This window comes from Saccopteryx leptura, chromosome 9 (assembly GCF_036850995.1).
Source record: "Saccopteryx leptura isolate mSacLep1 chromosome 9, mSacLep1_pri_phased_curated, whole genome shotgun sequence".
In the NCBI taxonomy this organism is placed as follows: Eukaryota; Metazoa; Chordata; class Mammalia; order Chiroptera; family Emballonuridae; genus Saccopteryx; species Saccopteryx leptura.
The window spans coordinates 70,922,431-70,947,146 of record NC_089511.1 but is presented as its reverse complement, the minus strand read 5'-3'; the positions used below and the strand labels follow the sequence as shown (position 1 = coordinate 70,947,146).

At 53.4% G+C, this 24,716-nt stretch overlaps 1 protein-coding gene across 1 annotated transcript in view; it reads right to left on the bottom strand.

Annotated features, from left to right (window-relative positions):
• Positions 1 to 20,093, bottom strand: part of COL13A1 (collagen type XIII alpha 1 chain) — an 81,442-nt gene extending 61,349 nt beyond the window's left edge. The window contains exons 1-9 of the mRNA XM_066349246.1: positions 20,073 to 20,093; positions 16,745 to 16,780; positions 13,761 to 13,787; positions 12,247 to 12,297; positions 6,833 to 6,868; positions 6,031 to 6,057; positions 5,172 to 5,198; positions 843 to 869; positions 721 to 747 (exon numbers count right to left, since the gene is read on the bottom strand). Coding sequence (XP_066205343.1) covers positions 721 to 747; positions 843 to 869; positions 5,172 to 5,198; positions 6,031 to 6,057; positions 6,833 to 6,868; positions 12,247 to 12,297; positions 13,761 to 13,787; positions 16,745 to 16,759 — 237 coding nt within the window. The 5' untranslated portion in view covers positions 16,760 to 16,780; positions 20,073 to 20,093. The remainder of the gene's footprint in view (positions 1 to 720; positions 748 to 842; positions 870 to 5,171; positions 5,199 to 6,030; positions 6,058 to 6,832; positions 6,869 to 12,246; positions 12,298 to 13,760; positions 13,788 to 16,744; positions 16,781 to 20,072) is intronic.
• Between the last annotated feature and the right edge of the window lie 4,623 nt (positions 20,094 to 24,716).

Genomic DNA, 24,716 nt, shown 5'->3' with positions numbered 1-24,716 from the left:
AGATGAGGGTCTCTCCAATGTTCCTGAACAGGAGCCCCAGGACGGCGACAGCAGACAGCGGGCAGCTTGTGGGCAACGAGGCCCTCAGAGATGCTACTCTGAGCTGGGAGTGTTAGGTTCCTGTACCATCCACCTGGGGCAAGCCCAGCAGAACCTCCATTAGAAAATTGAGAGACAGAGAATGTCAGAAGCCAGGAAGAAGGCCAGGCTAGTGCTTTAGACACTGACACCTGAAATCCTAGAGGCTCTGACCTGTGGTGGCGCAGTGGATAAAGTGTCGACCTGGAACGCTGAGGTTGCTGGATCAAAACCCTGGGCTTGGTGCGTCAAGGCACATACAGGAAGCAACTACAAGTTGATGTTTCCTGCTCCTCACCCCCCCCCCCTGCTTTTCTCTCTGTCTCTTTCTTCTATTTAAAATGAATGAATAAAATATTTTAAGAAAAATCCTAGAGCCTCATGGAGGTGGATCATACAGGTGGGGGGAAGACAAAGAGGCTGAGGCAGGCCAGGCTTCAGGGCGCCCACTGCCTGACCCCTACAAGAACAGAACTGTCCCGGAGCGGCCCCTTCTTTTCTCTACCATGGCACCATGGGCGACTCCCTGGTTCCACTGATAATAATTAAAGTTTGAAAATAACCACTCTGGACCCCTTTCTACCACGTTTTTTAGGTGCCCTACCTGAGATGAAAATTCTAGAAAACTTCCATCGGGCTTACCTTTTCTCCTTTCTCTCCTTGCGGTCCCTATGAAGAGATGGAAATGAGAGTATTAGAAACTAAAGCTAAAAACATGGCAGCCCAAAGCCTCTCTGCTGGGGAGGGTTAGGTGAGGTACCAACCGGCTGTCCTCGGAGACCCGTCAGGCCCTGCGGGAGGAAACACACACAGGTGAGTGGGTGCAGAAGGCAGGTATCAGGGATGTAGGTCTAGGTAAGGACTGTGCTAGAAGTCAGCGGGGTTCCACGTGCTTTTCAGAACATCTGGTCTTTCTGTGCCTGAGATGTCCCAGGGGTTGTGGCCTGTACACCGTGTCCCAGCTTCTTCATCTGTCAGTGGGTGTCAAGGGCGCTAGTGGTGTCCTGTCCCCATGTGCACGGCCATGACGAAGAATAGACGTCTCCTTCATTCATCCCTCCACCCACCATCATCTCATGGGCCCTGGCTAGGAAGGAGGCTGCATTTACATGTCAGGTGGGGCCCCGCCACTGTGGACAGCCTGTCTTATTCACGTCCATCTGTCTTCTCATGGCTTTGGAGAAACCTTTGGCAAAAGATAGGAAGCAGCAGGAAGCTGATGGCTTAAGCCATATCCTGGGCCCCTTGGAGGAACATAAGAGAGTTTGGGGTTTCCTTCCAGGATGTCTTGTCAAATTGACAGGGCTGAGAAAGGAGCCTGGCTTCAGGATGGACTCCTGTTCTCTGAAGAGGAGAGCATCTAGCTGGTTGTTTCAGGAACCCGAGCGGAGGTCCATGTTGAGGAGGCTTCACGGCTGGTGTGGAGGGAAGTGGAAGAGGACAAGGACGTCCTCTGAGGCTGGCTTTCAGTATGTGCTGAGCTCACACCCGCACTGGCCCGTGGAAAAAGGTGCTTACGTCAACTCCTCCTCTCAGATGAGCTGAGGGAGACACGGCTCAGCAAGGGGTGGCATTGGGATGTGAACCCGAGTTTGTCTGACTGTAGGGTCCAGCTGTTTTCACTCCACCACACTCTCTGACCTGGCCTGGACCTCAGGAGGCGAGGCTTGGGCTTCCAGACTTGGCTAGACCCACAGGCAGTGCCCCAGGCACTGGGGCCTACGGACCCTTCCAGACGCCATGCTGGGGCCTGTGAAGACCCTCCTGCTGGACCAGTCTCTTCGGGGTTTGGAGAGCTCAGGATCCCCAGGACAATCCTTCTGGGTGGGACATGAGCCTTCTCTCACCCTTGAGTGGCCAACTGAATCAACTGTCCAATCGGGCAAGTCCCAGGAGGTTCATAGGAGGAGACAAGTGGCCTTTGCGACCATCCATGTGGCAGCCCAGCCCTGTGGCTGACCACGTGTTCAGTATCAAGTTCAGCAAGTCTGATGCATCTGGCAAGAACCAGACTGCAGGTGACCAGGCCACCCTCTCTCAGGCCAGAGAGAGAGGCTAGATGTGAGAGGGAGGAACGGGGGCCAAGAAACAAACAAAGGTTCGGGGTTACACAGGCTTGCAGAAGTGAGGCCAGACATCCCAAATGGTGGCCCATGAGGCAGTCGTAGCCCCAGAGGTATTTGGTTGATCCTACACAGTTTTATTTCACTTAATTGCCCATATTTAAGAGTGAGGAGAGCACATAAAAAACCCTGGATTTTCAGTTTCTTTTAAATATTTCAAGGTCCACTAACACATGGCATCAATTAGCTCTAGCTTAGAAACAGCTGCCCCTTTAAGACAGGTCATGGGTGATGTGCTGGCTAAGGAGCTTCCTGCATGCCAGTCACTGTTCTAAGCACTTGGGTGTGAATGAACTCTTCCCACCCTTGGTACAGCCTTGTAAGTGGTGGGATAAGTTGTGAATGCAGAGACCCGACTCCCCTTTACCGTACTTGTGGGACCTTGATCTTGTCTACACCTTACATCAGGTTCTCAGGACTACCGTGAGGTAGGTGGGGCAGAGGTGACCCCCTTTTTGATGAGTTAAGCATGTGAGGGTAAACCCCAGCCCCTCACACTGGATGCCTCTCAGACGGAAAAACATCTGGGGAGGGAGGTGAGTAGGAGACGGACAGATGATAAGCAGGCCAGATAATTACTCCAGACAGAGTGTTGAATTAATAGCTCAGCGTCCCTGTGCCAAGTCAAACAGGAGTCGAATAGCTCTGTGGCTTGTTGGATTTTGATGGATGACTCTGAGGCAGATAGGGGATCTATCGCATTGGATGGGCTCGCGAGAGTTGGGATGGCCCAACTCTTGCCCTGAATTAGCTCTGACCCCTAAACAGACAGGAGACTCATGTGTGGTTCAGTGGGGTGAGGCAGAGGAGCAGCAAACAGGAGCCATGTAAAAGGTCCTTTCCTTCAAGACAAAGGGCTGGCAACAGAAAAGAGGTGTCGTGAAGGGGTAAGATCTCAACATGTGGATCTTAATTCCAACTCTGTTACTTAGGAGCTGTGTAATCTTGGGAAATATGCTCAACCACTCTGTGCCTCAATCTCCCTTTTGTAGAGTGGGAATAAAAAATCATTATGAGGATTGCAGAGTAGTGCTAGTTAATGAGTCATTACTATTTCTGGGGTGTCAAGACTATGTATGGTAGCACCAGGCCACCAGGAAGGGGATACCCCAAACTCCTGGCATCCAAACCCCTTATGCCTTTACCACATGGTAACATCGAAGTTTATTCCTGCCTTGGCTTCATGGCTTCAGGCACGTGCACAACATGCTTAGGATCAGGCTAGGGCAACAAGAAATGCATTTGCAGTGAAAACGGCTGGGATGGAGAGAAAGCTGGCTGGGGACCTGGATTCCAACACCAGCTCTTTCACCCACTACCTCCAGTGCCTCATTGCCCTTCTTCCAGTTCTGTGGATGTTTTAAGGACTTTCTTGCCTCAGGGCCTTTGCACAAGCAGTTCTCCCATGCCCTTCCCATTCCCTTTACTCTTAGTTAAATCTTCATCCTGCAAGATCCAGTTCAAGTTTCATTCTCAGGAACACCTCTCTGATACTCAGCCTGGGTGAAGTGCTGTTCTACTGAGGGTAACAGGAGCTGCCTTTCTGTGGCACTGATTACAAAGGGAATTTGTTAATTATGTGAGTTATTATTTAAGTGTATATCTTCCCCACTACACTGGGATCTATAGGATGGCAAGGACAGTGTCCTCCTTACTCCTATCTGTATCCCCAGCACCTGGTACAATGCCCAGCGTATTGTAGATGCTCAATAAAAATGTGTGACAGGAAGGAAGGAGGCAGGGAAACAGGGAAGGAGAGAGGAGACAAAAGACAGAGAAAGGCAATAAAATGGGGAGTGAAGGAATTAAAGAGCTATTTTGGATCCTGTTTTGGAGACTTCTTAGCTGTGTGACTTAAAGCAAATCACGTAGTCTCTCTGAGCTTCAATTTCCACAGCTGTCACAGAGGATACTGACAGGACCTGGGACACAGGGCCATGCAGAGGATTAAGTGAGATCATGTATGCTCAATACTTAGCTCCACGCCCATCACGCAGAAACCCTCAGTAGACGTTAGCTGAGGCTGAGTCAGAGCACAGGCTGAGGTCCAGAGGGAGCTAAGCTGCCAAGGTTCCTGCGGCAAGTCAGGGAGAGCTGCGGCCCAAGCCCAGGCCTCCCAGCCGACATGCCTCCATCTTCTTTTCCCGTCTACAAGGTTATCTGCTTCCCTCAGCGGGCATGCCCTGAGAGGGCCCTGTCGTGGATGCAGGATGTCCCCAGCTAGCACCTGGGGCAAAGCACCCGCCTGAGCCCAGCAGGACAAGGAGACGGGAGCCTGCCATGTTGCTCCCACACCTGGCCCAGACCCCAGGCCTGCCTGCAGAAGGTGGCTGCTCCCAATGTAGTTGTGACCAACCTGGGAGGCAGGAAAGCATCCCAGCCAGGGACGGCCCACCAGTCTTTCTGAGAGCTGGCCCCTCCCCTGGAGTGGGTAGTGCCTGACAAGGGCAGACCTCTCCTTCTGGAAGAAGCGGCCTTGGGGAGACTGTAGGGCGGACGTTCCTCTAAACGGCTCTGCAGAGGCAGAGGTGCTAGGGGGAAGGTGGGCCACGGTCTGCTTCTCCAGGCTGTTTTGTGCCTAGTGGCTCGCCTGCAGTCTTGGGGCAGCCCAGAGGAGGGCAGGCATGAGGACCCCGAGCCAAGGAGGAAGTGTGGACGGACTTCCTAACCCCCCGTGTGAATGCTGAATGTACGCTCAGCCCTGAGGGAGCGCTGGCCTCTAACTCCGTGCATCCTGGGCCAGGCATGGATTGTCTCTGGATGCCCCTTTCCTCGTTTTTCACAGGCGGAAGCCCCTCCACCCACTTCCCCTCCCTTCACTGATGTGAGGACCTAGGGGGATACACTGTACACAGCTGGGAGTGACTGTGAGGCAGCTATTCCTGCTGTCCCTGTCGCCCCATTTGCCGGGCCGTGCGTGGCTGTGCGTCCCCCACCCTCTGAGGGAAGACAGGAAAGCTGGGGTCTTACCATCTCCCCCTTTGGTCCGGGATGGCCCTGCAAGGAGAAGAGCATGATGCCAGTTGCCACCCAGAAGCCCCCTGCCCCCTGCATGTGGCTGCTCCCTCCGTCACCAGGTCCTGTGAGATGTGTGGACACGGGAACCACAGTCCCTTTGCTGTGCTTAGCTCTGGCCTGCAAAGGGGAGTGAGCAGGTGGATGGCTAGGAGCCTCATCTGAGAGAATACCAGTGCTCAGTGGAGAGGAGAGCGGGTGGGACTGGGCTTAGCATTCTCTGCCCTCAGTGGGGGGACATCTCTGAGGGTGCAGGGAGGTTGGGCTCTCTCCCGACTCACTCCTTCCTTTCCCCATAGAACATTCGTGTCTCGGGCCAAGCCAGAAGGTTTGAACAAAGAGAGGACTTCAGGACGGGAAGCAGCCTCCCTAGAGACTTGGACATGTGTGTGGGATCTCCACCAGGATGGGGTACCTGGGGGAATGGAGCTGCAGGGGGTGTTCTGGCAGTGCTGGGGAGCAGTGTGAGAGTGTCGGGCTCTTTTCCAAATTAGGTGTTGAGCCCGCCCTACCTGCCACTTCCGGGAGCACCCAGCACCACCAAGTTCTAGGAGGGCTCATGCTCCAGATGCTAGAAGTTCATCTTGGCAGCTGTGGACTTATGCCCTGTGGATGCCCACTGTGGTCAGGGGCAGCCCAATCTAATGGCCTCTCCTCCCTTCCCACTGGCAATGACTTTCTGCCCCAGGAGTGGTCACTCTATCTAAAGCTTCTTTCAAGGACTTGGGGTTTTGCAGAAGGACTAAGAGACCCTAGGTTAGTGACCTGGACCAAGTGAGGGGGAGGAGCCTGAAGCCTAAGAGGTTCTACTCACCGGTTTGCCATCTAGCCCAATGGGCCCCTGAAAGCAGAGAGAGGACAGGTGTGAAGGCCGAGCATCCCATATCTCCTGTCAAAGATGCAGCCTGGGGTGGTGATGAGACTCCTCAGTTAGGGTTCAAGTCGCTGCTGGGCCACTTACTGGTTGTGTGACCATGGGCAAGCCATTCATTTAAAATGGGGATGAGAATAATAGACCTTCTCCAAGGGGCTAGGTGACCTTGTGAGGAGTGAGTGAGATGCTGTCTGCAAGATGCCCGCATGAGCGGGACCTGAAGGCGGCTGCCCCCACTGCTATCAAGGCCTCTGTCTCCCCCTGGGTGGCAGTGGACAGGATGTTTCTAGAAAGCCAGGCTGGCCAGCACCGAGGCCTGCAGAACAGAACTAGCGGCTCCTCTGCCCTTCTCTCGGAACCAGTCTGGGGCTCCCAGGCAGGGTCACAGGACATCCAGATGCCCCCTCACTGCCTCCTCCAGGAGGACGCCTGCCTCCCTGTGGTGCTGCATCTGTTCCACATTCCCGTGTCCTGCTGGGGGCTACCAGCCAGTGATTTCTCTCACCCGTTCCTGTCCTGCTGCTGTCCCTGTATTTACACACGAATTTCCCTTTCCTCACTTGCACCATGAGCCCAGCGCCAACCTCCTCCTCGTCTGCTCCCCATGAAAGGCTGTTAAAGATCCTTATCGACTGGGGTTTGGAAGGGCAAGAGCAGCTTCAGGGCTGGCCCCGCACGAGGTTTAATGCAGCCAGGCCCAGGAGTCACCAGACCACAGCTGAGCTCAGCTCTCCCCACTCACCGGAAATCCAGGAAAACCTCGAGTGCCCGGCTGACCCTGAAAGAAATGGAGAGGAGTGAGGACGGTGAGGAGGTGAAACTAGTTCTTAGTTCCTCGTTTACCTTTGTGTCAGAGGGACCTGGTCTCCCTCCCACTCCTCTGATCATCCAGGGAAGACACCACCGTGAGCTGGCTTGAGGGAGGATAGAGACGGAAGTGGGACACAGGAATTCTCCTTCTGGGACTAGGGGTGGGGAAGGGGAAAGGAGATGGCTGGCATCCTTCTGGTTTGCCTGGGAAGTAGCCCCCGAGTGCGCCTTGCTGCTGTGGCCACTCCGAGCCTCGGCATGTAAACAGGTGGTAGAGCGCGGGGACATCGGGGACTCAGCCTGGAGCACATTGAACTCCTGAACTGTGGTTTTCCAAGTCCCTTTTATTTACACAGTCATTACTCATGGCCTCTTAGCTAAGGATAGTTTGGATATCAGTAGGTATCAAAACTTGACCTTCGAGATGGGTGTTTTCAGGCCAGACTAGGTGAACTTGCTCTCAGCAGGCCTCTCCTAGTTGGGCAGTTTTTGAATCCTCCCATCTTTGTGGGATGCAGAGCAAGTTATGCCCAATTTCCTGGAGAGGCAGATGGCCACCCAGATAGGTATTCAGGTCGGAGACCATGAGCAGGTTTACAAGTTTATGGTCAATGTTCAGGACAAAGAGATGTGCCCGGGTCAGAAGCAGCATGCAGCCGGGAGAGAGAGCAGGAGGAGGTACCCTGGCAGTCAAGGGTAAAGGAGAGCTAAGAAGCATGAGTCCTGTCACTCTCAAGAACCAGTAATGGCTCCCTTCTCACATGTCACTCATGGCCATCTTCAACCTCATCCGAGCTGCCACTCTCGGTCCTTTCCTGCCTCACCTCCCGACTTGCTCTGTGCTTGGGCACACTGGCTCACCCGCCTGTCCCCAGACACACCACACCTTCCACCTGTTTAGCTCTCAGGTTGGAGTTCCCTTGACTGAGATGGCTGCAATTTCTTCCCAAGTTTGGGCTTTTGTTTCTGGCTGTCTCCACCTGCAATGGCTGTGTGACTCTGAGCCAGTTGACTAACCTCTCTCTGCCTCAACAACCTCATCTAGAGGATGGGGGTAACAGTATAACCTCATCAGGTCACTGAGTTACATTCATTTGTGTTTGAGAAGCCCTTTGAAATGGTTGCTGCCATCATCAGACATTTCTTGGGTTGAACTGGACCCAACAGCACCAGAATAGAGCAAGATTGCTTTTTAGCCCAGTACATCTTAGGACCCAAGGAGGCCTGTCCTTGCCAAACAAGTTTCAGAATCAGACCCTATCCAGAAGAAGACCTCTGGGTCCACCTGCTGTCAACCTGAAACATCTATAGGCTGCTTTGGTCCTCCTTGAAGCTGTGGATATAATTACCCAGAATTCTCTGCTCAAGGGTCATGGCTGGGTGAGATGTGGACCCTGAGGTGAGGGGGTACACTGGCCAGGCAGGGGGTATGCTGCAGGCTCAGGAGGGACTTGTGGCAGGCATCCAAAAGGGCAAGAGGGAAGAGATGCCACTCATATACCAGAAGGGCCCAAGCTTCTTCCACTCAAGAATGAGTGATGCTAAAAATAGCATCAAGCAGAAAACCCGGAAACCGTGCAGTGTAACCTCTGAAACCTCCCACTGTAAACTTTCAAACGCTGAGAGGCCTGAAGAAAAGGTCAGGAGGAGAGGATTCCAAGAAGTATCTTGAAGTCCCACTTGGGCTAATGTTTATATGGTAGGGATAATCACATGTTTTGCTAATTACAGAGCCTGCCCTGGTAGCAGGAGGCATCTCTCCAACCCAAAGCCAAATCCAGGGCTAACCAAGGCTTTTTCAGGGATCTCTGGAACAATGTTGTCATTGACCAAATGGAAACTGGGACTCTGCTTCCTGGAAAGGTTGGGCCTGGGGAAGGCACTTGGAGAGGCTTGGAACTGGATTTTAATTTACAACAAAGTCTAAGCTGAAGTTGAACATCTCTTCCGATGTTTATTGCAGGTCTTATTTATTTGTGAAAAGCCTGTTTGTATTCTCTACTAATATTTCCTACTAGGTTGTTTGTCCTTTTCCTATTGATTTGAGTAAAGCTCTTTGTCAAGCATGCCAACTCTTTGATAATCATGTGTGCTGCAACTATTCTTTCCAATTGACATTTGTCTTTTTTATGATATATTTTGTGTCATATAGAAATTCTGCATTTATGTTAATTTTATCAGTCTTTTCCTGTGGCTTCTGGGTTTTATGTTGTGATTTGAAGGGCCTTCCCAAGTTAGAAATGATAAAATGTTTGCTCAGGGCTGCAAGTTAGAAAGCTCCTCCTGGCCCCTGAAGAGAAGCTGGGAATGTCAGGGAGGACTGAGCTCCCTTTGAGATGGGGGGAATTTCCTAGCCTGACAGACGACCCTCCCAGTGCCTGCTGAGCAGGCCGGCATCTCGAGGACCCGCATTTGTCTTATTACAGTGTGAACCATCCCTCTCCAAAGTGCCTGGAGGGCTCTCCCTTTGCTCAGACCATTTTTGAAACTCCAAGAGAGGAGGCAGGTGACCCCTGAGAATGGCAAGGCTGGTTCTTATTAGCAGCATGTATGCTGGGCCCTTCCTGGCTGAGTGGAAAGCCACATGTTCCCATCATCCCCTGCCACAGAGGGCTTGCCATTTGATCTCGACCTTTTAATGACAAACGACCTCTTTGTCTTCCCTAGTCCCCTGCTCTCACCAGCTTCAGGTGGCTTCTGGTGAGGAGATGAGGGGGCTGCCCTAGTGTCTAGTGCGGACCGAACAGGGATTGCCTCTGCCACCTGAATGATGGTCATCCACACAGGCCAAAGTCGGAGGGCACGGGGCTTGGTCGAGCTTTCTTGTAACATAAAATCTCACCTAGCATCACACTGCATCAACAGGGAAAACCTGTTTTCTCCCTAAAGTAAATAACTTTAAACAGTAGAACTTAAACCTGGAAGGCGGTGTCGGGGAAAGAATGCTGACCCGGCCCGCCCCAGCCCCGCACTGGCCCGCAGGTGACCGCAGGCTAGTCAGGAAGCTGTTTCCTTCTCCGGGAAGTGAGCTGGCAGAGGAATGAAGGAGAGCTGCGAGCCTTCAGCATAGGAAAGCTCAGCGGGCTGCTAGGTGCCCAGGAGACAGGAGCCATCGCTGTTTCCTGAACGGGAGGGGGCTCACACCTTTGGAATCAAATCCAGTGGGGAGGTGTGCTCCGGATCAGGCTAAGCTCTGGGCCCGAGGCTGCGGCAGCTGAGGCAGACCCCTGCCCTGAGCACGTTCTCCAGAGGTGGGGCCTTTTCTATGACTTTTTGGAAGCCTGTTGACATGATGCTGCTGAAGAGTGTCAGAGTACCAGCAGGGGCAACACAATGGGGCCTCTGTGGTCAGACCTGGGGGCAGCCAGGATGGTGGCCAGGTGAGCCTACAACCACAGGGAGCAGAAACCCCACTGCCTGGTGGTCTGCTCTAGCAACCGTGTTCAGAGTGCAGACTCTGAGTCACACAGCCTGGCCGAGTGACCAAACCCCAGCATGACTATACTCCAGTGTATGACCTTGGGCAAGTCATTCAACTTCTCTGTGCCTTGCTTTTCTCATCTATAAAATAGAGATGGTAATAGTACGTACCTACCTGTGGGGCTTTTGTGAGGATTAAGAGTTATTATGTGTAAAGGTCTTACGATGCTGCCTGCCATGGAGTAAGTAGTGCCCAGTGTCAGCCCTTAGCATTACCGTGTGGTCTGAGGAAACCTTGCCAAGAAGGCCATGTCTACATAGCCCAGGACCCTCCACAGCCTGTCTCCAGCCCAGGACCCTGACCTGCCTGCCAGCCCCACTCCCAGCTCCAGTCTTCGGCGCCCCGGTGCCCATGCCCCAGTCTCCAAGCAGCCTGACTGCCTCCACCTCTCAGCTCCAGCCTTCGGCGCCCCGGCGCCCGGCTCCCATGCCCCAGTCTCCACGCAGCCTGACTGCCTCCACCTCTCAGCTCCAGCCTTCGGCGCCCCGGCACCTGGCTCTCATGCCCCAGTCTCCATGCAGCCTGACTGCCTCCACCTCTCAGCTCCAGCCTTCGGCGCCCCGGCGCCCGGCGCCCATGCCCCAGTCTCCACGCAGCCTGACTGCCTCCACCTCCCAGCTCCAGCCTTCGGCGCCCCGGCGCCCGGCTCCCATGCCCCAGTCTCCACGCAGCCTGACTGCCTCCACCTCTCAGCTCCAGCCTTCGGCGCCCCGGCTCCCATGCCCCAGTCTCCACGCAGCCTGACTGCCTCCACCTCTCAGCTCCCAGCTCTCACCACAGCCCCTCCCTGGTTGCTTAGCTCATCAAAACTCCCTCCCTTGGACTTAACTTGGCAATTTGTTTTCTGAACCCTCTCCTTAGACTGTGGGTAGAAGACACTCCTCCTTCCTACTGGCTTTCTCTGTTGAAGGCAGGAGAATGGGTAGGCTGAGCTTCATCCACTCTTGGGCTAGCCTCAGACTCCCAGAAGCAGTCACCTGAGCAGAAGGCACTGCTCCCCTCACCCTCTCATTGTAGAAAGCGGATCAGGAAAAGCACACAGCAGAACATGCAGGTGACGGCCTGTTGCTGTGACGAAAGCCCCGGATGCCAGGGCCCTGGGTTCTACCCCTGCCCTGGCCTCTTTGTGTGGAACACTGGCCAAGCCGCCTCCCCTCTCTGGACCTCAGTTTTCCCTTCTCAGAGGCCTGTGCTAGACCATTGCTGAGGTTCCTTCTACCCTGACATTTGGTGATTTTTATTGAAGTCCTGTGGTTCAGGCATTCTTTGAGAAAAACAGCCAATCCTCTTTCCCATAGTCACAACATCTTCCTGTATCATCCACCGTGTCACCCTTCTGGTCCTCAAGGAAGCGTATCTGAACAGGATCACCTCTAATTTTCCAAGCCCCCGGCCACTGGGTGGAGGGACTAAGACAGAGGACCCAGGATGAGCACAAAAGGAGCCTTTGAAGGCAAGTGGTGGGCCAGCCTCTGCCAGGACCAGGAGCGGGTGTCAGCTCGGGAGATCTGGACCCGGGTGTTTGCTCCATGGGCTTCTGGAAGCACGGCTTATCCCTGGAAAGCTGTAGCACCCCTTCCGACAGGAGTGGGCACTTTCTCCCCTCTGCCTGTAAACAGCAGGCCGCCTCCCAGCTGCTGTAGTTTTGTGGCTAGAGGGTAGGCCCCTGCAAACCCTCCCAAGACGCTGTAATTTAGGTATATTTAGTCAGGCTGCTCTCGTTAACATCAACAGCAGCACTGAGGCCTGGCCTGGCAACCACGTCACATGTGGTATCTGCCGCACCCAGAGGCAAAGCCTCCACCCCAAGCCCTTTTCATTAACTCACCCAATCCCCCCCCTCAAGAAAACCAAGTACCACTTACAGGGGGGCCGCGGGGACCAATGATGGACATCCCGGCATCTCCTGGGGTCCCCTATGGAAGAGAGAGAGAAAAGAGGGAGAGGGAGCGAGGGCCAGGGGCAGGCGGGGAGAAGGTGGGAAAAGAAGAGTCAAAGGGCGGGGCTGGCAGGTGGGGAAGGAGGAGCATGTGAAGTTGGGGTGCCAGCCGAGGTGGAGGACAGAGAGGGCCAGGAGATGCAGAGGAGGAGGGAGGACCAGAGGAGAGGAGACACAGACGGGGTGAGTGAGGCACCCGGGAAGGATTGGGGAAGCAGTGGGCAAGGAGGAGGAATAAAGCAAGAAGAGACGTGGGGCCAGAGAGAGAGGTTGGTGGGACCCCAGGTCAGGAAGCAGGAAGAGTAGAATTCAGCACAGTGATGGGCAAGAAGGCAGCGTGGGGAAGGAGGGAGGGAGGAGGGAGGAGGGAGGAGGGAGGAAGGGAGGGAGAAGGGACACAGCTCAGCCATGGCTGCTCGGGCCCAGAGGGCTCTGCACAGCCCTGTCAGGACACTCTCCAGCCGGCCCAGAGGGCTCTCCACAGCCCTGTCAGGACACTCTCCAGCCGGCCCAGAGGGCTCTGCACAGCCCTGTCAGGACCCTCTCCAGCCGGCCCAGAGGGCTCTGCACAGCCCTGTCAGGACCCTCTCCAGCCGGCCCAGAGGGCTCTGCACAGCCCTGTCAGGACACCCTCCAGCCGGCCCAGAGGGCTCTGCACAGCCCTGTCAGGACCCTCTCCAGCCGGCCCAGAGGGCTCTGCACAGCCCTGTCAGGACACTCTCCAGCCGGCTCAGCCCCCCCTGCTTCAACCCCCAGGCCTTTCCCCACCCCCAGCCCCACCTGCTTCAACCCCCAGGCCTTTCCCCACCCCCAGCCCCAAATGCCCATGTGGCTGCACACCCTGCAACTGGTGGACAGGGCCTGCCCTATGGACGGAGCTGCTGAAACCGGAGGGCAGGGACAAGGCACACACCTACTGTGCCCAGCAGCCCTGAGCCTAAGAGCTGCAGCTGCCTGGAGCTTCCTTGTCCTAGTTGCAGAATGACACAGAGGAGTTAGGTTTGGGCCAGGATGGGGCAGGATGGGCAACAGAAGGAAGACAGAGGGTGTATGGAACACAGACGGGTAAGAGGGGAAGGTCTGACAGAAGGACCCAGACTGCCTTGCTGGGAGGAGGGCAGGATGGCGTCTCACACAAAACGACTGCTGTGCGCCTTGCCTCTGGGACAGTGAGTGCCTAAGGCCCAGAGCAGAGTTCTGAGGCCACAGGCAGCCCGCGCAGGCCAGGGAGACCCTCTCCACCAAGATTCCTGACGGATGGTGTGGGAGCCGCTAGGAAACTGGGCTGTGAGAAGCTGAGGGCACAGCAGGGGGCTGGCAGCTGTGCTGGGCCTGCAGGCCAGCAGGAGAGCTGAGCTGGGGCCTCTGAAAATCCCCCAGGAGTCCACAGGGCAGAGCAGAGGCTGGGGTGGAAGGGCAGAGAGGGACGTGTGGACTCACCTTCTCGCCTGGTTGGCCCTTTACTCCCTGGGGCAGCCACATGCAACGCAGGGTGCAGGGAAGAGAGAGGGGAGAGAAAAAAGAGAGGATGAGAGAGAGGCACACACACAAGAATCTGTGTTAATGGCACAATGACCACACACAAAAAATCTCCGTGAAATAAGAAACAAAACAAAACACAGATGCTGACACATGGCAGGTCCCGCAGCCAGCAAGCACAGCGTCGGGGTGGCTATTGCCTCAGCCCTCGGTCTGGGCCCAGCCAGTCCTTCCGGATAACTGAGAGGAACAGTTGCAGGGGCCTTAAAGGGCCCTCTCCAAGTGTGTGTGTGTGTGTGTGTGTGTGTGTGTGTGTGTGTGTGAGAGAGAGAGAGAGAGAGAGAGAGAGAGAGAGAGAGAGACCAAGAGAGGGGCGGAGATGGAGAGAGAAGGAGAACCCCCCCAGCTCAGAGAATCTGTCTGAGAACTGATGGCCCCAGCCGGCTGGCCCTCTAAGTAGGGATGGGCATGGGAGTTGTTCTCAAGGACTGTGTTGTAAGGTGGAATCTAGTTGGTGTGAAGGTCCAACTGAACACTGAGCACAAAGCTTTGCCAAGCTAGACACACCAGGAGTCCTTAGGGCTGGCCAAGCAAGATGATGGGAGAGAGGCTGGAGGAGCACAGGAAGACAGATAGTAGGACATACACATTTGAGAGGATGGGGGATGGATCTGGGATGCAAAAGAAACTGGATAATGGCCCATGTTTTCTGTAACCATAGTGACCAGTGGACAGATAGCCCCAATCTACTCTAGTCTATAGAAGCAGTGGTGCCACCCCTGGCGAACCAGGAACAATTCAGGCATTTCACCTCAGGCATGTCACACCCACTGGCTACCCCAGTTCCTATCAGGTGGCTCAGGCCAGGGCTGCTACTGGGCAGCCAAATGGGCCCATTGTCACATTTAAAACAGCACAAGCAGCACGAAATCCCCAGCTTGAAAACAGCTTTGTAAAGAAGGAAGTGGGGAGACCCCCTGTGTCTCTCCCTCCTGTCCCACCACTGTGGGCCGGAACTAGACTCATGTGGTTACCTCCTGGGGCACATGTCCACAGGGCCCAAGGAGGGCAGGAGGGCAGCAGGAGGGGCAGTGGGTAGTCGGGGAAGGCCTGGAGACACTGCTATGCATTGTGCAATCTGCCTTGCAGCCTGGTAACTACACTCAGAGTAGAGTTTCCTGCAGCTTACCTGTTAGGAGCAAAGTGTTCGGAGTCTGCCAGTCAGCTTGGGTACAGTACTAAGCTCCATCCCAATTCTGGACTGTCTGCGCCCAACATCCTCATCAATAAAGCAGGATCTTGGAGGGCTACAGTGGAGAAGGTCCCTGGCTCAGGCCCACCCATAGCAAACCCCTGAGAAAGGTTGTTTCCTGAATGTTGTTTTCCTGCTCTACACAGAGAAGGACCCCAGTGACAGCTCCGAGTCAGAGAACTGAAGAAGAGAGGCGGGGCCAGGTAGGGATGCCACAGTGCTGTGGTCTGGGAAGTGTGGGAGAGCCTCGTGTGCAGAGGCCCAGGGCTCCGTCTTCCATGTCCTGACAGATAGCCTTTGGGTGGGCCCTGAAAGCTCCACACTCTGTGACATGGAACACTTGTCCTGAACCTCTTAAATGTCCCAAGTCCTAGGCCAAGGTGCTGGAACTTCCCCCTAAGGACCAGACCCTCCTTAGAACCATGATGGCAATGTTGGGGAAGGGAGTAGCATTGTCAGGGTCAAGGGCACAGGTCTGGAGTCAGACCGACTGGGTTAAAGTTTTTAATCAGCCACTTCCTGACGATGTGACCTTGGGAAAGACACTTAACATCTGCGCTTCCATTTTTCCATCTGAGGATGGGGGTGGAGACTGCGCCTATCCCCTACAGTTCTTGTGAGGACCAGGTGAGCGGGCGTGTGGGAGGCTCTCAGCACAGTGCCGCATGCAGTTAGCACTCTCCGGTGTTAGCTGTGGTCCGGCTGCCTTTCCCCTGAGCACGAGGCTCACACCGGCAAGCCAACTCACACAGGAATGTCCAAGGCCCTCCACCCCAGGAGCTGATGTTATGAGGAAAGGCATGTGAGTGACATGAAATGATGGCATAGGGGCGATCAGGGAGCACCCAGGAGCCAGGGTACAGGTTGAGGCTGATGGCAGGTGGGGAGTCAGGGGTCAGACACGGTGGTGGTGAGGCCAGTGTACGGCCATCCCTGCCTTCGGCTGCCAGCCCGTGTCTGTCCTGCCCTTTCTAGCCCCTTAGAGGCTAAAGACCACCAAGAAAACCCCTGGCACTGGGGCCTCAGGCCTAGTGTCGGCCTTCCTATTCCTGAGATATACTCTCTCTCAGACAGTCATATTTCCCTTTCATCATCTTAATTTTTCAGCAGGATATGTTAAATGTTTTCACTCCCAGCCTCCTGGTAAGGATTTGTAAGCACTGACTAGAGCAAGACCGCCTTCCCCATCTTCTAGTCTCTGCCTAGGGGAGGAGCCCAGAAGTCGGCTTCGACCTGTTTCCATAGAGCATTTGGAAGCTGCCTTCTCACCACCTTTTGCTGTCTTGCCAGGGGGTAGCTGCAGGCGTGGCTACCCACCTGAGGGTGAGCTGCCAGCCCGGGGATGCTAAGGGTGGGAGCTCTCCCAATGTCAGAGGGATTCAGGCCTCACCCTGTCCTCCCAGAAGATGATTGGCAAAGAGCTTTACTCATGCTTCTTCTTGGATTTTCCCTTTGCCATGGCAGCTGTCTGGAGAGTAAACCCAAATTGCAAGATCTGAAGGGTTGAAATACAACTTCCCATCTCCTGGAGAGTCCTTCTCTGAAGCTGACTTAGGCAAGGGAAGGGAGAGGTCCAATCCCCTTTCCCCCCTTCCCTGGCTAGGGTAGGAATACTTCACTACTGTTTGGAAGACAGGCCAGCGTGGAAAAAGCAAGCAATGGCTACCCGAGCAAGTAAAATGCGCAAACTCACCACACGTCCAGGCATCCCAATGGCACCTTTGTCTCCCTGATGAAGGAGGCAGAGACAGTTAGATGTGGCTGGAGCCCCGCTAGCATGTGAAGGGCCCCATGGGAGCTGTGCACCCAAGACCTGTTTGCACAGGCAGTTGTATGATGCCCAGGCATTGTGTGAGTAAACTTGCCCGTTCAGCCTCCACAGACTGTTTGGCAAGCAGCCACCCCTGCTGCTGCTGCACTTAAGCATGGTGCTGTGGTAAGAGCATTAATGTAGGAGTCTGGTCCCCAGCCTGGGCCTCAGTTTCCCTATGTGTTCTACAAGGGGTCTAAGGCTCTTCCTCCCTTAGACTTGAGTGGCCACAATCCATTCCAGCTACAGCCAGAATGTACCACATCCGTGTCACGTGCAATTTCAAGGCACAGAGCAGAATGAATGACAGCTCTCATGTGACAAGTGCATCCCTTCCCTAGGTCTGTCTTTGCCAAAGTTGGGGAGCAGTGCTCACACTCCCCGGCTCCTCCTCAGGCTTTCTGTCTGAGAAAGCTACAGACGGACCCTTCCGCGTCCCTCCTCGTGGCCACCCCAGCACCAACAGGAAGGACCGTGAGCCATGTGGATACAGCCACATCACGAGTCTCAGCCGCTCAGAGGGAAACGCTTTGTTTTGTAGCCAGGGCTTACATCTTCTCACTCTGGAAATCTGCTTATTAAGTTTTGTTCCTCCCCATTTTAGTAGAAAATATTTTTTTGCAATTATACGTATGCAGACATCATAAATTCTGGGGTGGGCCTGGGGTTTTCTAGGAGCCTGGAAAGATGGAAAGCAATGGGGGCCAAAAATAAGATGGTGCTTGTCCTGCTGTGCAGGCAATAGCTGGGCTGGTGAATTCTCCTGAAGAGTGAGGGCATTTCTGGGGTGAGTCCATGTCTGCTGGCCCCACTGAAGCAAAGTCCTTGAGAGGCAATTAGTATCCCAAGATATATGTGGACACACAAGAGAATAGCAATTGGCGCTGAAATTAGGCTCTTGTGACATGTACCTTGTCAAGACCAAAGGCGTCTTTAGTAAAACATTCAGCCTTTGCTGTGTGGCAGAGAAGTGGCGTTGGTTGTAAGCTCCCTGAGCACCCGCACCTGGGGCTGCTGGGAGGCTGCCATTAGATGATGTCTCTGGAAATCTTGCTTCCAGTGCCTGGCATCTGGTGAGTCTAGTGTAAATGGCATCCGAGGGTAATAAGCCCAGCAGACAAGTGAATTTTATAAGCATGTTTGTACTTCATACATTTTGCATTTCACAACAAGGGCCCAGCACCAGCAAATCTTTTGTGGGTCACTCCCAGGTCCTTTCATGCGGAAGGTCAGTGGCCTTTTCTGCTGAGGACACCAGGCCCACTGAACGTCAGGTGTGACATCCCCATGGCCCACTCACTCTTGGGCTTTTGAATGATATTGCAGGATGTGTGTTTTGGTTTCTTTTCATTTCTTTTTTAAAACTAATGTTCTTTGCAGTCCTGGCCATAAAACGCTCGGGTCTGGGACAGGCGTGGAGTGGCCAGGGGCTGGAAACTATGTGCAGCAGCCCTGCTCTGTGAATTGCCCCCAAATGCTTTTTAAAGGTGGACGTTGTCAGAAGAAACAAAGTCTGCCCACGTCCCCCCCCCCAAGTCATCTGATTTTTTTCCCTCCTTGGGTTTCATGGGACCGATTCACTCGTCCTCCTCTGCTTCGGGGCTCGGACTTACTGGGAGAGGTTCCATTTTCATGGCTAACTATTCTCCCACATGCCTTTCATTAAGAAAGTCACTGCTGGACATGAATTCTAGAAGCTATTGGATTAGTCATGAGGTTACAGCATAATTTAAGTCCAAAGAGGAGTAACTGGGGTAAGAGGGATGCAGAGAGGGTCTGGAATGCAGCGGATGTGGCTGTTGGCGCAGGGAGAGAGGGCAACCTGGTGGCAGCCCGGATCTCACTCCACACTCCACCTCGACCTCTGCCCAGGTACAGAATCCTGCCTGACCTCTTCCCCATCCAAGGGACAACAGTATCCAGTACTCAATATGTAGATGCCCCAGGCTACACCCCACAGAACAATGTCTTTGACAACTTTAAAAATGGTTTTCAGATGTGTAGCAAGGACCCCAGGAAACAGCAGTATGGAATGGTGTGTGATAACATGGGCATCCAAGAGGCCTACAACTGAAGCTTGGACAATGGGCAAGATATTTCACTCCTCTGAGTCTCAGTTTCCTCATCTATAAGATGGGCATAATGATAACCATTTCACTTAGTCATTGAACAAATCAAATGTCTGAAGAGTGACAGGCACATATTAAGGTCTCAATAAGAGGTGGTTATTCCTCAGAAACATTGATACGTGAAGACACATGTAGCCCCATGTTCATTGCAGCACTGTTCACAGTGGCCAAGACATGGAAACAACCAAAAAGCCCTTCAATAGAAGACTGGATAAAGAAGATGTGGCACATATACACTATGGAATACTACTCAGCCATAAGAAACGATGACATCAGATCATTTACAGCAAAATGGTGGGATCTTGATAACATTATAAGGAGTGAAATAAGTAAATCAGAAAAAAACAAGAACTACATGATTCCATACATTGGTGGAACATAAAAATGAGACTAAGAGACATGGACAAGAGTGTGGTGGTTACCAGGGGTGGGGGGAGGGAGGACAGGGGGAGAGTTAGGGGGAGGGGGAGGGGCACAGAGAACTAGATAGAGGGTGGCGAAGGACAATCTGACTTTGGGCGAGGGGTATGCAACATAATTTAATGACAAAATAACCTAGACATGTTTTCTTTGAATATATGTACCCTGATTTATTAATGTCATCCCATTACCATTAATAAAAATTTATTAAAAAAAAAAAAAAAAAAAAAAAAAAAAAAAAAAGAGGTGGTTATTACTACTGTCCTACTTTTATTCTAAAGCCCTCATGGTTACTTGGCACAGCCTCTCTAGTTTTAAGAAATGGTAACTGGGAGGAAAACAAAGTTTTTAAGTCTACTCTTACCAGAGGGCATAGGACAAAGTAGGGACAGTGGTTTTAATCTAAGTCGGTGTGCCTCCATTGTAGGAGCATCAATCTGGAAGTCAGGTTCAGTGTGGCAGGGGCCTGCATGCTGTCATCTCTCTGTCTGAGACCCTGGGAGGGTAACCAGGAGTTTCACCCTCAGCTGGTGGGGTAGAGAAGCTGGACAGGCCTCTCACCCAGATACTGGATGAAAGCTGCCACCCCACCTTGCCAATCCTTGGACTGTGAAAAACATGGGAGAGAGAGGCAGAAGGAGGAAGAAATGAAAGCTACTTACCGGGAGGCCAGGTCTTCCGACAGGACCCTGGAATAAAGGGGAGAGTGAAATGTATGCAGGCAAGAGTATTATAATACCTGATGTTTCATGCTACCAAACCAGCCCTGTGATCCTGGAGTCACCTGTGCTCTACGAGCCTCTGTTATTTTATGAACAAAAAGAAGGGAGGGCCTTGATCACATTCAAGGATCACATTCAACCAGGGCTGACAACTGGACAGCCTACATTTCCATATATTCCTCCAGAGAGAGAGACATCCTTACTTCTCTCAGTCATCCATTTCAGTCTCACAGTGCCCATAATTAAGAAATTCTCTCTTAAATTTAGTGCAAGAATGGCCAACAGATGTCAGTGTGAGTGTGGACCTCAGTGGATTGAGTAAAGCACGCTATTACAAAGCCTCCTAATCAGCAATGTCTGTCATGGGCATGGGGGATGGGGCAGTGGTGGTCACAAATGTCGTGCCCCTTAAGTGCTTCCTGCTGCTACTTAAAGCCATCCTCCATGGTTGTGTTCTCCGGGCACTGACGCTCCTTGTGCCCACAGGAGCCTGGGTCTTCCAGGAGTACAGAGTCACCCCAGGGGGACTCGGAGACACAGCCAGAGGGCAGCAGGCAGACGTTGCGACCAGCTGCCATCTCCCTCCCCCTCACCTCACCTCTGGCCATGGGCCTTCTTTTTTTTTGCAGAAGCAGAGAGAATAGGGCTAGGAGGTGATTCCCACCCTGGCTGGCCTCCCATTTCCTCTTCATCCTGCCTTGCGGTTTTAGCCACAGTTGGAAGATTCAAGACTCTTTGTGTCAGGCTGAAAATGTGGGAAAGCTACTTGGGCTCCACTCTGCATTTGATGGCCCCAGTGGTGCCAGGTGGGCAACGATTATAAGGAAAGACTCAGGTGCAATCCCTCTCATTTGCTCCTGTGCTGCAGAGCCGACAGGAGTGGTGGCACCCTCTCCGGCTGGGAACAGTCCCCGGAGGGGCCAGCAGAATCTCTCAAAGTGCTACCTGGCTGGTGAGGGCAGGCCCTCCTGTCAGGCAGGGACCAGAGCTGAGCTGCCAGGGGAGCCCAGCAGCCTGGCTGTGGTGAGAAGTGTATGGGGAGGTCTCAGGAGTGGGGGAGATGAAGAATCTTTTTGGCTTTGTCAAAAAAGGGGAAAAGCGGCCCCATTCCAGCAGGTGGTCCATCGAAGTTTCTTACAGCAGAGTTTATTTTGGAAGATTGATGACAGGAATTGAGATCTGACATCCAAAACATGCCATGATAAATCACCCCCCTACTTTCGGGAATGACATGGTTTTCCTCCCTCTGTGACCGGGCGGGCAGGAGCTGGACAGCACCGTCAGTGTGGGCTCGACGCACCACTTGACATACATGGAAGAGTAAATCATGTCTTCTCACAGAGTGGGCTGCTCGCTTGCGCAGGTACAGGTCAAGGGGGAAAAACTAGGGAAATACCTTCTCCGAGGAAGGGAGGAAACGAGGCTGCTTTCAGTAACCTTGAGAAAGATCTGATGCCGAGGGCTGGGCCCTTTTAACTTCAATCTCCAGCTGCCCCTGCGACCTCTGGGTCTTTTGTTGGGGTATCAAATGCTGTCCTCAAGAAGACACGCTCCTGTTCTCTGGATCTATTACTTCAGGGGCCAGTCTCCTTGAACGCTTCTCAGGTTCTCTAGAAATGACTTGGCTCCCGGCCCCACCCCAGGCTTTAGGGCGACGCCAGGGGACGGGCCTGATGTGCTGCCTATAATTTGTGTTGTCTCCTAATCTAACTGGCTGACATTGCTTTCTTACCAACCACAACCTGCTCAGACACACTTGGCTAGAACGGACCTCCCCACACAGTGGTGTGGACATCACGTCCTCAGGACTAGTCCATGCTTAGAGCCGCTCACTGACCTGTTTACTGAATGGGTGAGAGACTAGAACTGAGTAGATTATCTCTTTCTTCTTTTTAATACCTGATGCTTCTTTGACTCCAGTTCTTTGGGGGACAAAGGAGCTAGGTTAACAATGGGGCATGCCAGCCTTTCAGATTTAAATTGGGACCTGCTTTGGGGGCAGCCACTGTCTGGCCCTGGAGGGGTGCAGAGGTTCATGAAAAGCAAAATGGTGGCCTCCGTTCTGGGCCAACGTTCTGCGGGGACCCTGCGGACTTCTCTGAAGGGTGTCGGGGCTCCTCTGGGAGACAACAGGGCTGCCAGCCCCCCCACCCAGGGCCCAGTTACCAGCAGGGAGCAAGGCCTTTCAGCTGTGCGAGCCCAGGCTGTGGCTGGAGTTACTTACAGGAGGTCCTGAAAAAGAGAAAAAAAATGCCCGGGTCAGTCAGTGTCCCTGATGAAAGGATAGTGAGAGAGGAGGGCAATGAAAGCGGAGGGCTGCCTTAGAATCCACGTCCAAGAATTCTTCAGCTGAGGGGTTCCCATCTGGTCTTCAAAGTTTGTATTTTCCTGGCCCACTTTCACCAATATAATCTCTTCTCCTTTTGTTTCATTTCCAAATTTTCATTATTGGATGAGAAATCCAGGGGCCTGGGCACCAGGAGCGGCCCTTACCTCCAGAACACTCCCCTCCGCGCCTCAGCTTTCCGCCCTGAGAACGGGCTCCTCGCGAGGCGCCCCAGCTCATGGACACGGTCGCTTTGTGCACATGCGCGGTGAGCACCAACGCACATTGCAAAGTCAACAGTGTATTGGAACCAAAAGCGATCGTGATTATTAGCACGCTTGCTGCCCTCTCCGTGCTCCCATGAAACGCAATGGAAAACAAGCGGGAAGCAGCTGGGGCGGAGGAGGCTTCTCACTGGGTTCCAAGGCCCGATGTCTATCGGCCTGTCCTGGTTTCTGTTAAGCTGTGAGTCAGGCGCTCTGCCCCCGGGTCTCCTGCCCTACTCCGTCCTCACCGCCCACCTCTGTGCCCTGGCCCCACCCTCCCTCCCGCCCTTCTCTTCTTTCTTTTTCTCCGCTCTTCTTTTCTTTCTTTTCCTTTCCTCTTCTTTTCCTTTCTCCCAGTTGTGTCCACTTGCCCTCCTCCCTCCTGCAGCCTCAGCAATACTATCTCATTACTGACAATGGCCAAGAATTACAAATTCAAATGCTCCACAGAAGGGGGGCAGGAGGATGGGTGAGGAGGGAAATAGAGAAAAGCATCAGAAAGATAGTGAACTAGAAGGCATTTCTGCAGAACATGAGTCACGACCCCCCCCCCCCCTCCACTCCCACTGGGCTCGTGGGATTCCCAGCTGGGCCTGGTGCGTCTGCCCAGCCCCTGGCAACCTGGCCACGGTAACACAGCTGCTGCTCCAGTTGCTCCTTTTATGCTCGGCCAATAAAGACTCCTTATGTTTCCCCTTGCTCCTCACATCCCCCTGCCAGCTTCCTTCTCTCCACCTTCATCTGCCAGCTTCTCTGTCCTGGTCCCCATCCAGGAGGAAACAGCCTCTTTCATGCTGGCCCCAGTCAAGTCATCATGTTAAAGGGGAACAAAATGTTTTAAATTAAAAGCAAAAAACGTCAAGAGGTGTAGTGACTGGGTGAGGTGGTCCCAGGTAACCCTGAAGGCCAGCATGCAGGGTTTTGGAACGTCGGCAGGGAGAGAGGCTGAGGGAGGAGGGTAGCATCTGGGACCTATTAGGCTGAGGGGCAGGGGAATGTCACCCAGAATCTGAAAATATCCCCTGAGGACAGCTTGTCAGAGGGGCCAGCGCAGCTGGAAAGTCCGTGCCTCCTGGCTGGAGGAAGTGTCCTCATGAGAAACAGGCTGGTGACAAAGTTCAGTCTACAGTAATTTTTGGATGCTTTAGCCACATGGAGGACAGATGCCCCATTCCTTGCGGGACTGATGGGGCCCTGGCTCTCAGTGCTGATGGCTCTGGGGGTGTCCCTAGTGACGCAGCAGAGCTCAGGCGATGGTCCTGCTTGCTCTTAGCAGTCTCGGCTGCATGGACATCACCAGATGCAGCCGGGCAGCCAGTATTGGATTGGGCACTCAGCTGGGACCCAGGAGAGCCATTTGCTTGGTTCACTTTTAAGTGACAAGTTCTACTAAAGATCTGAAGGTTTTTTACATCCACCACCACCATCATCACTGCACACACTTCCATGGTCCTTACTCCACGCCAGGCATGATCCTAAGTGTTTTCCTTTAGAGAGAAGGTTCTAATGTCCATACCTTGCAGGTGAAGAAATTGAGGCACAGAAATGCTGAGTTACTCCCCCTAAGCCCTTCACCACAGTACCTCTCCACCCTCTCTCCACACCTCTCAGTCAAAAAGTAAGAGTAACTCCTCCCCCCCAAATTGCACACAGAGCCTTTCCCTCTTCCCAACCCTCCCGCCTCTTCTCTCTAGACCCAGCCCTCCTATTTCTCTTTCCCGGGCTCTTTTTTCTGATGCGAGGGACTTTGGCTCTGCCAAGCTCATCCAGGCTAGCATCCCCATCTGTCCTAACACAGACTTCAGCAAAGGGAAAGCCTATTTCTCAGTTAATTCTGTAACTTAGGAAGGGGAAGAGAGATAGAGGTGTTATAAAAAAAAAAATGTTTACTTTCACAAACATCTCTCCACCCAGTCAGTGATGGTCCCCCTAGAAAATCTTTAGCCCCCTTGGGAAAACCCAGTTGCTGCTCCCCCACCCTAGCTGCTTTCA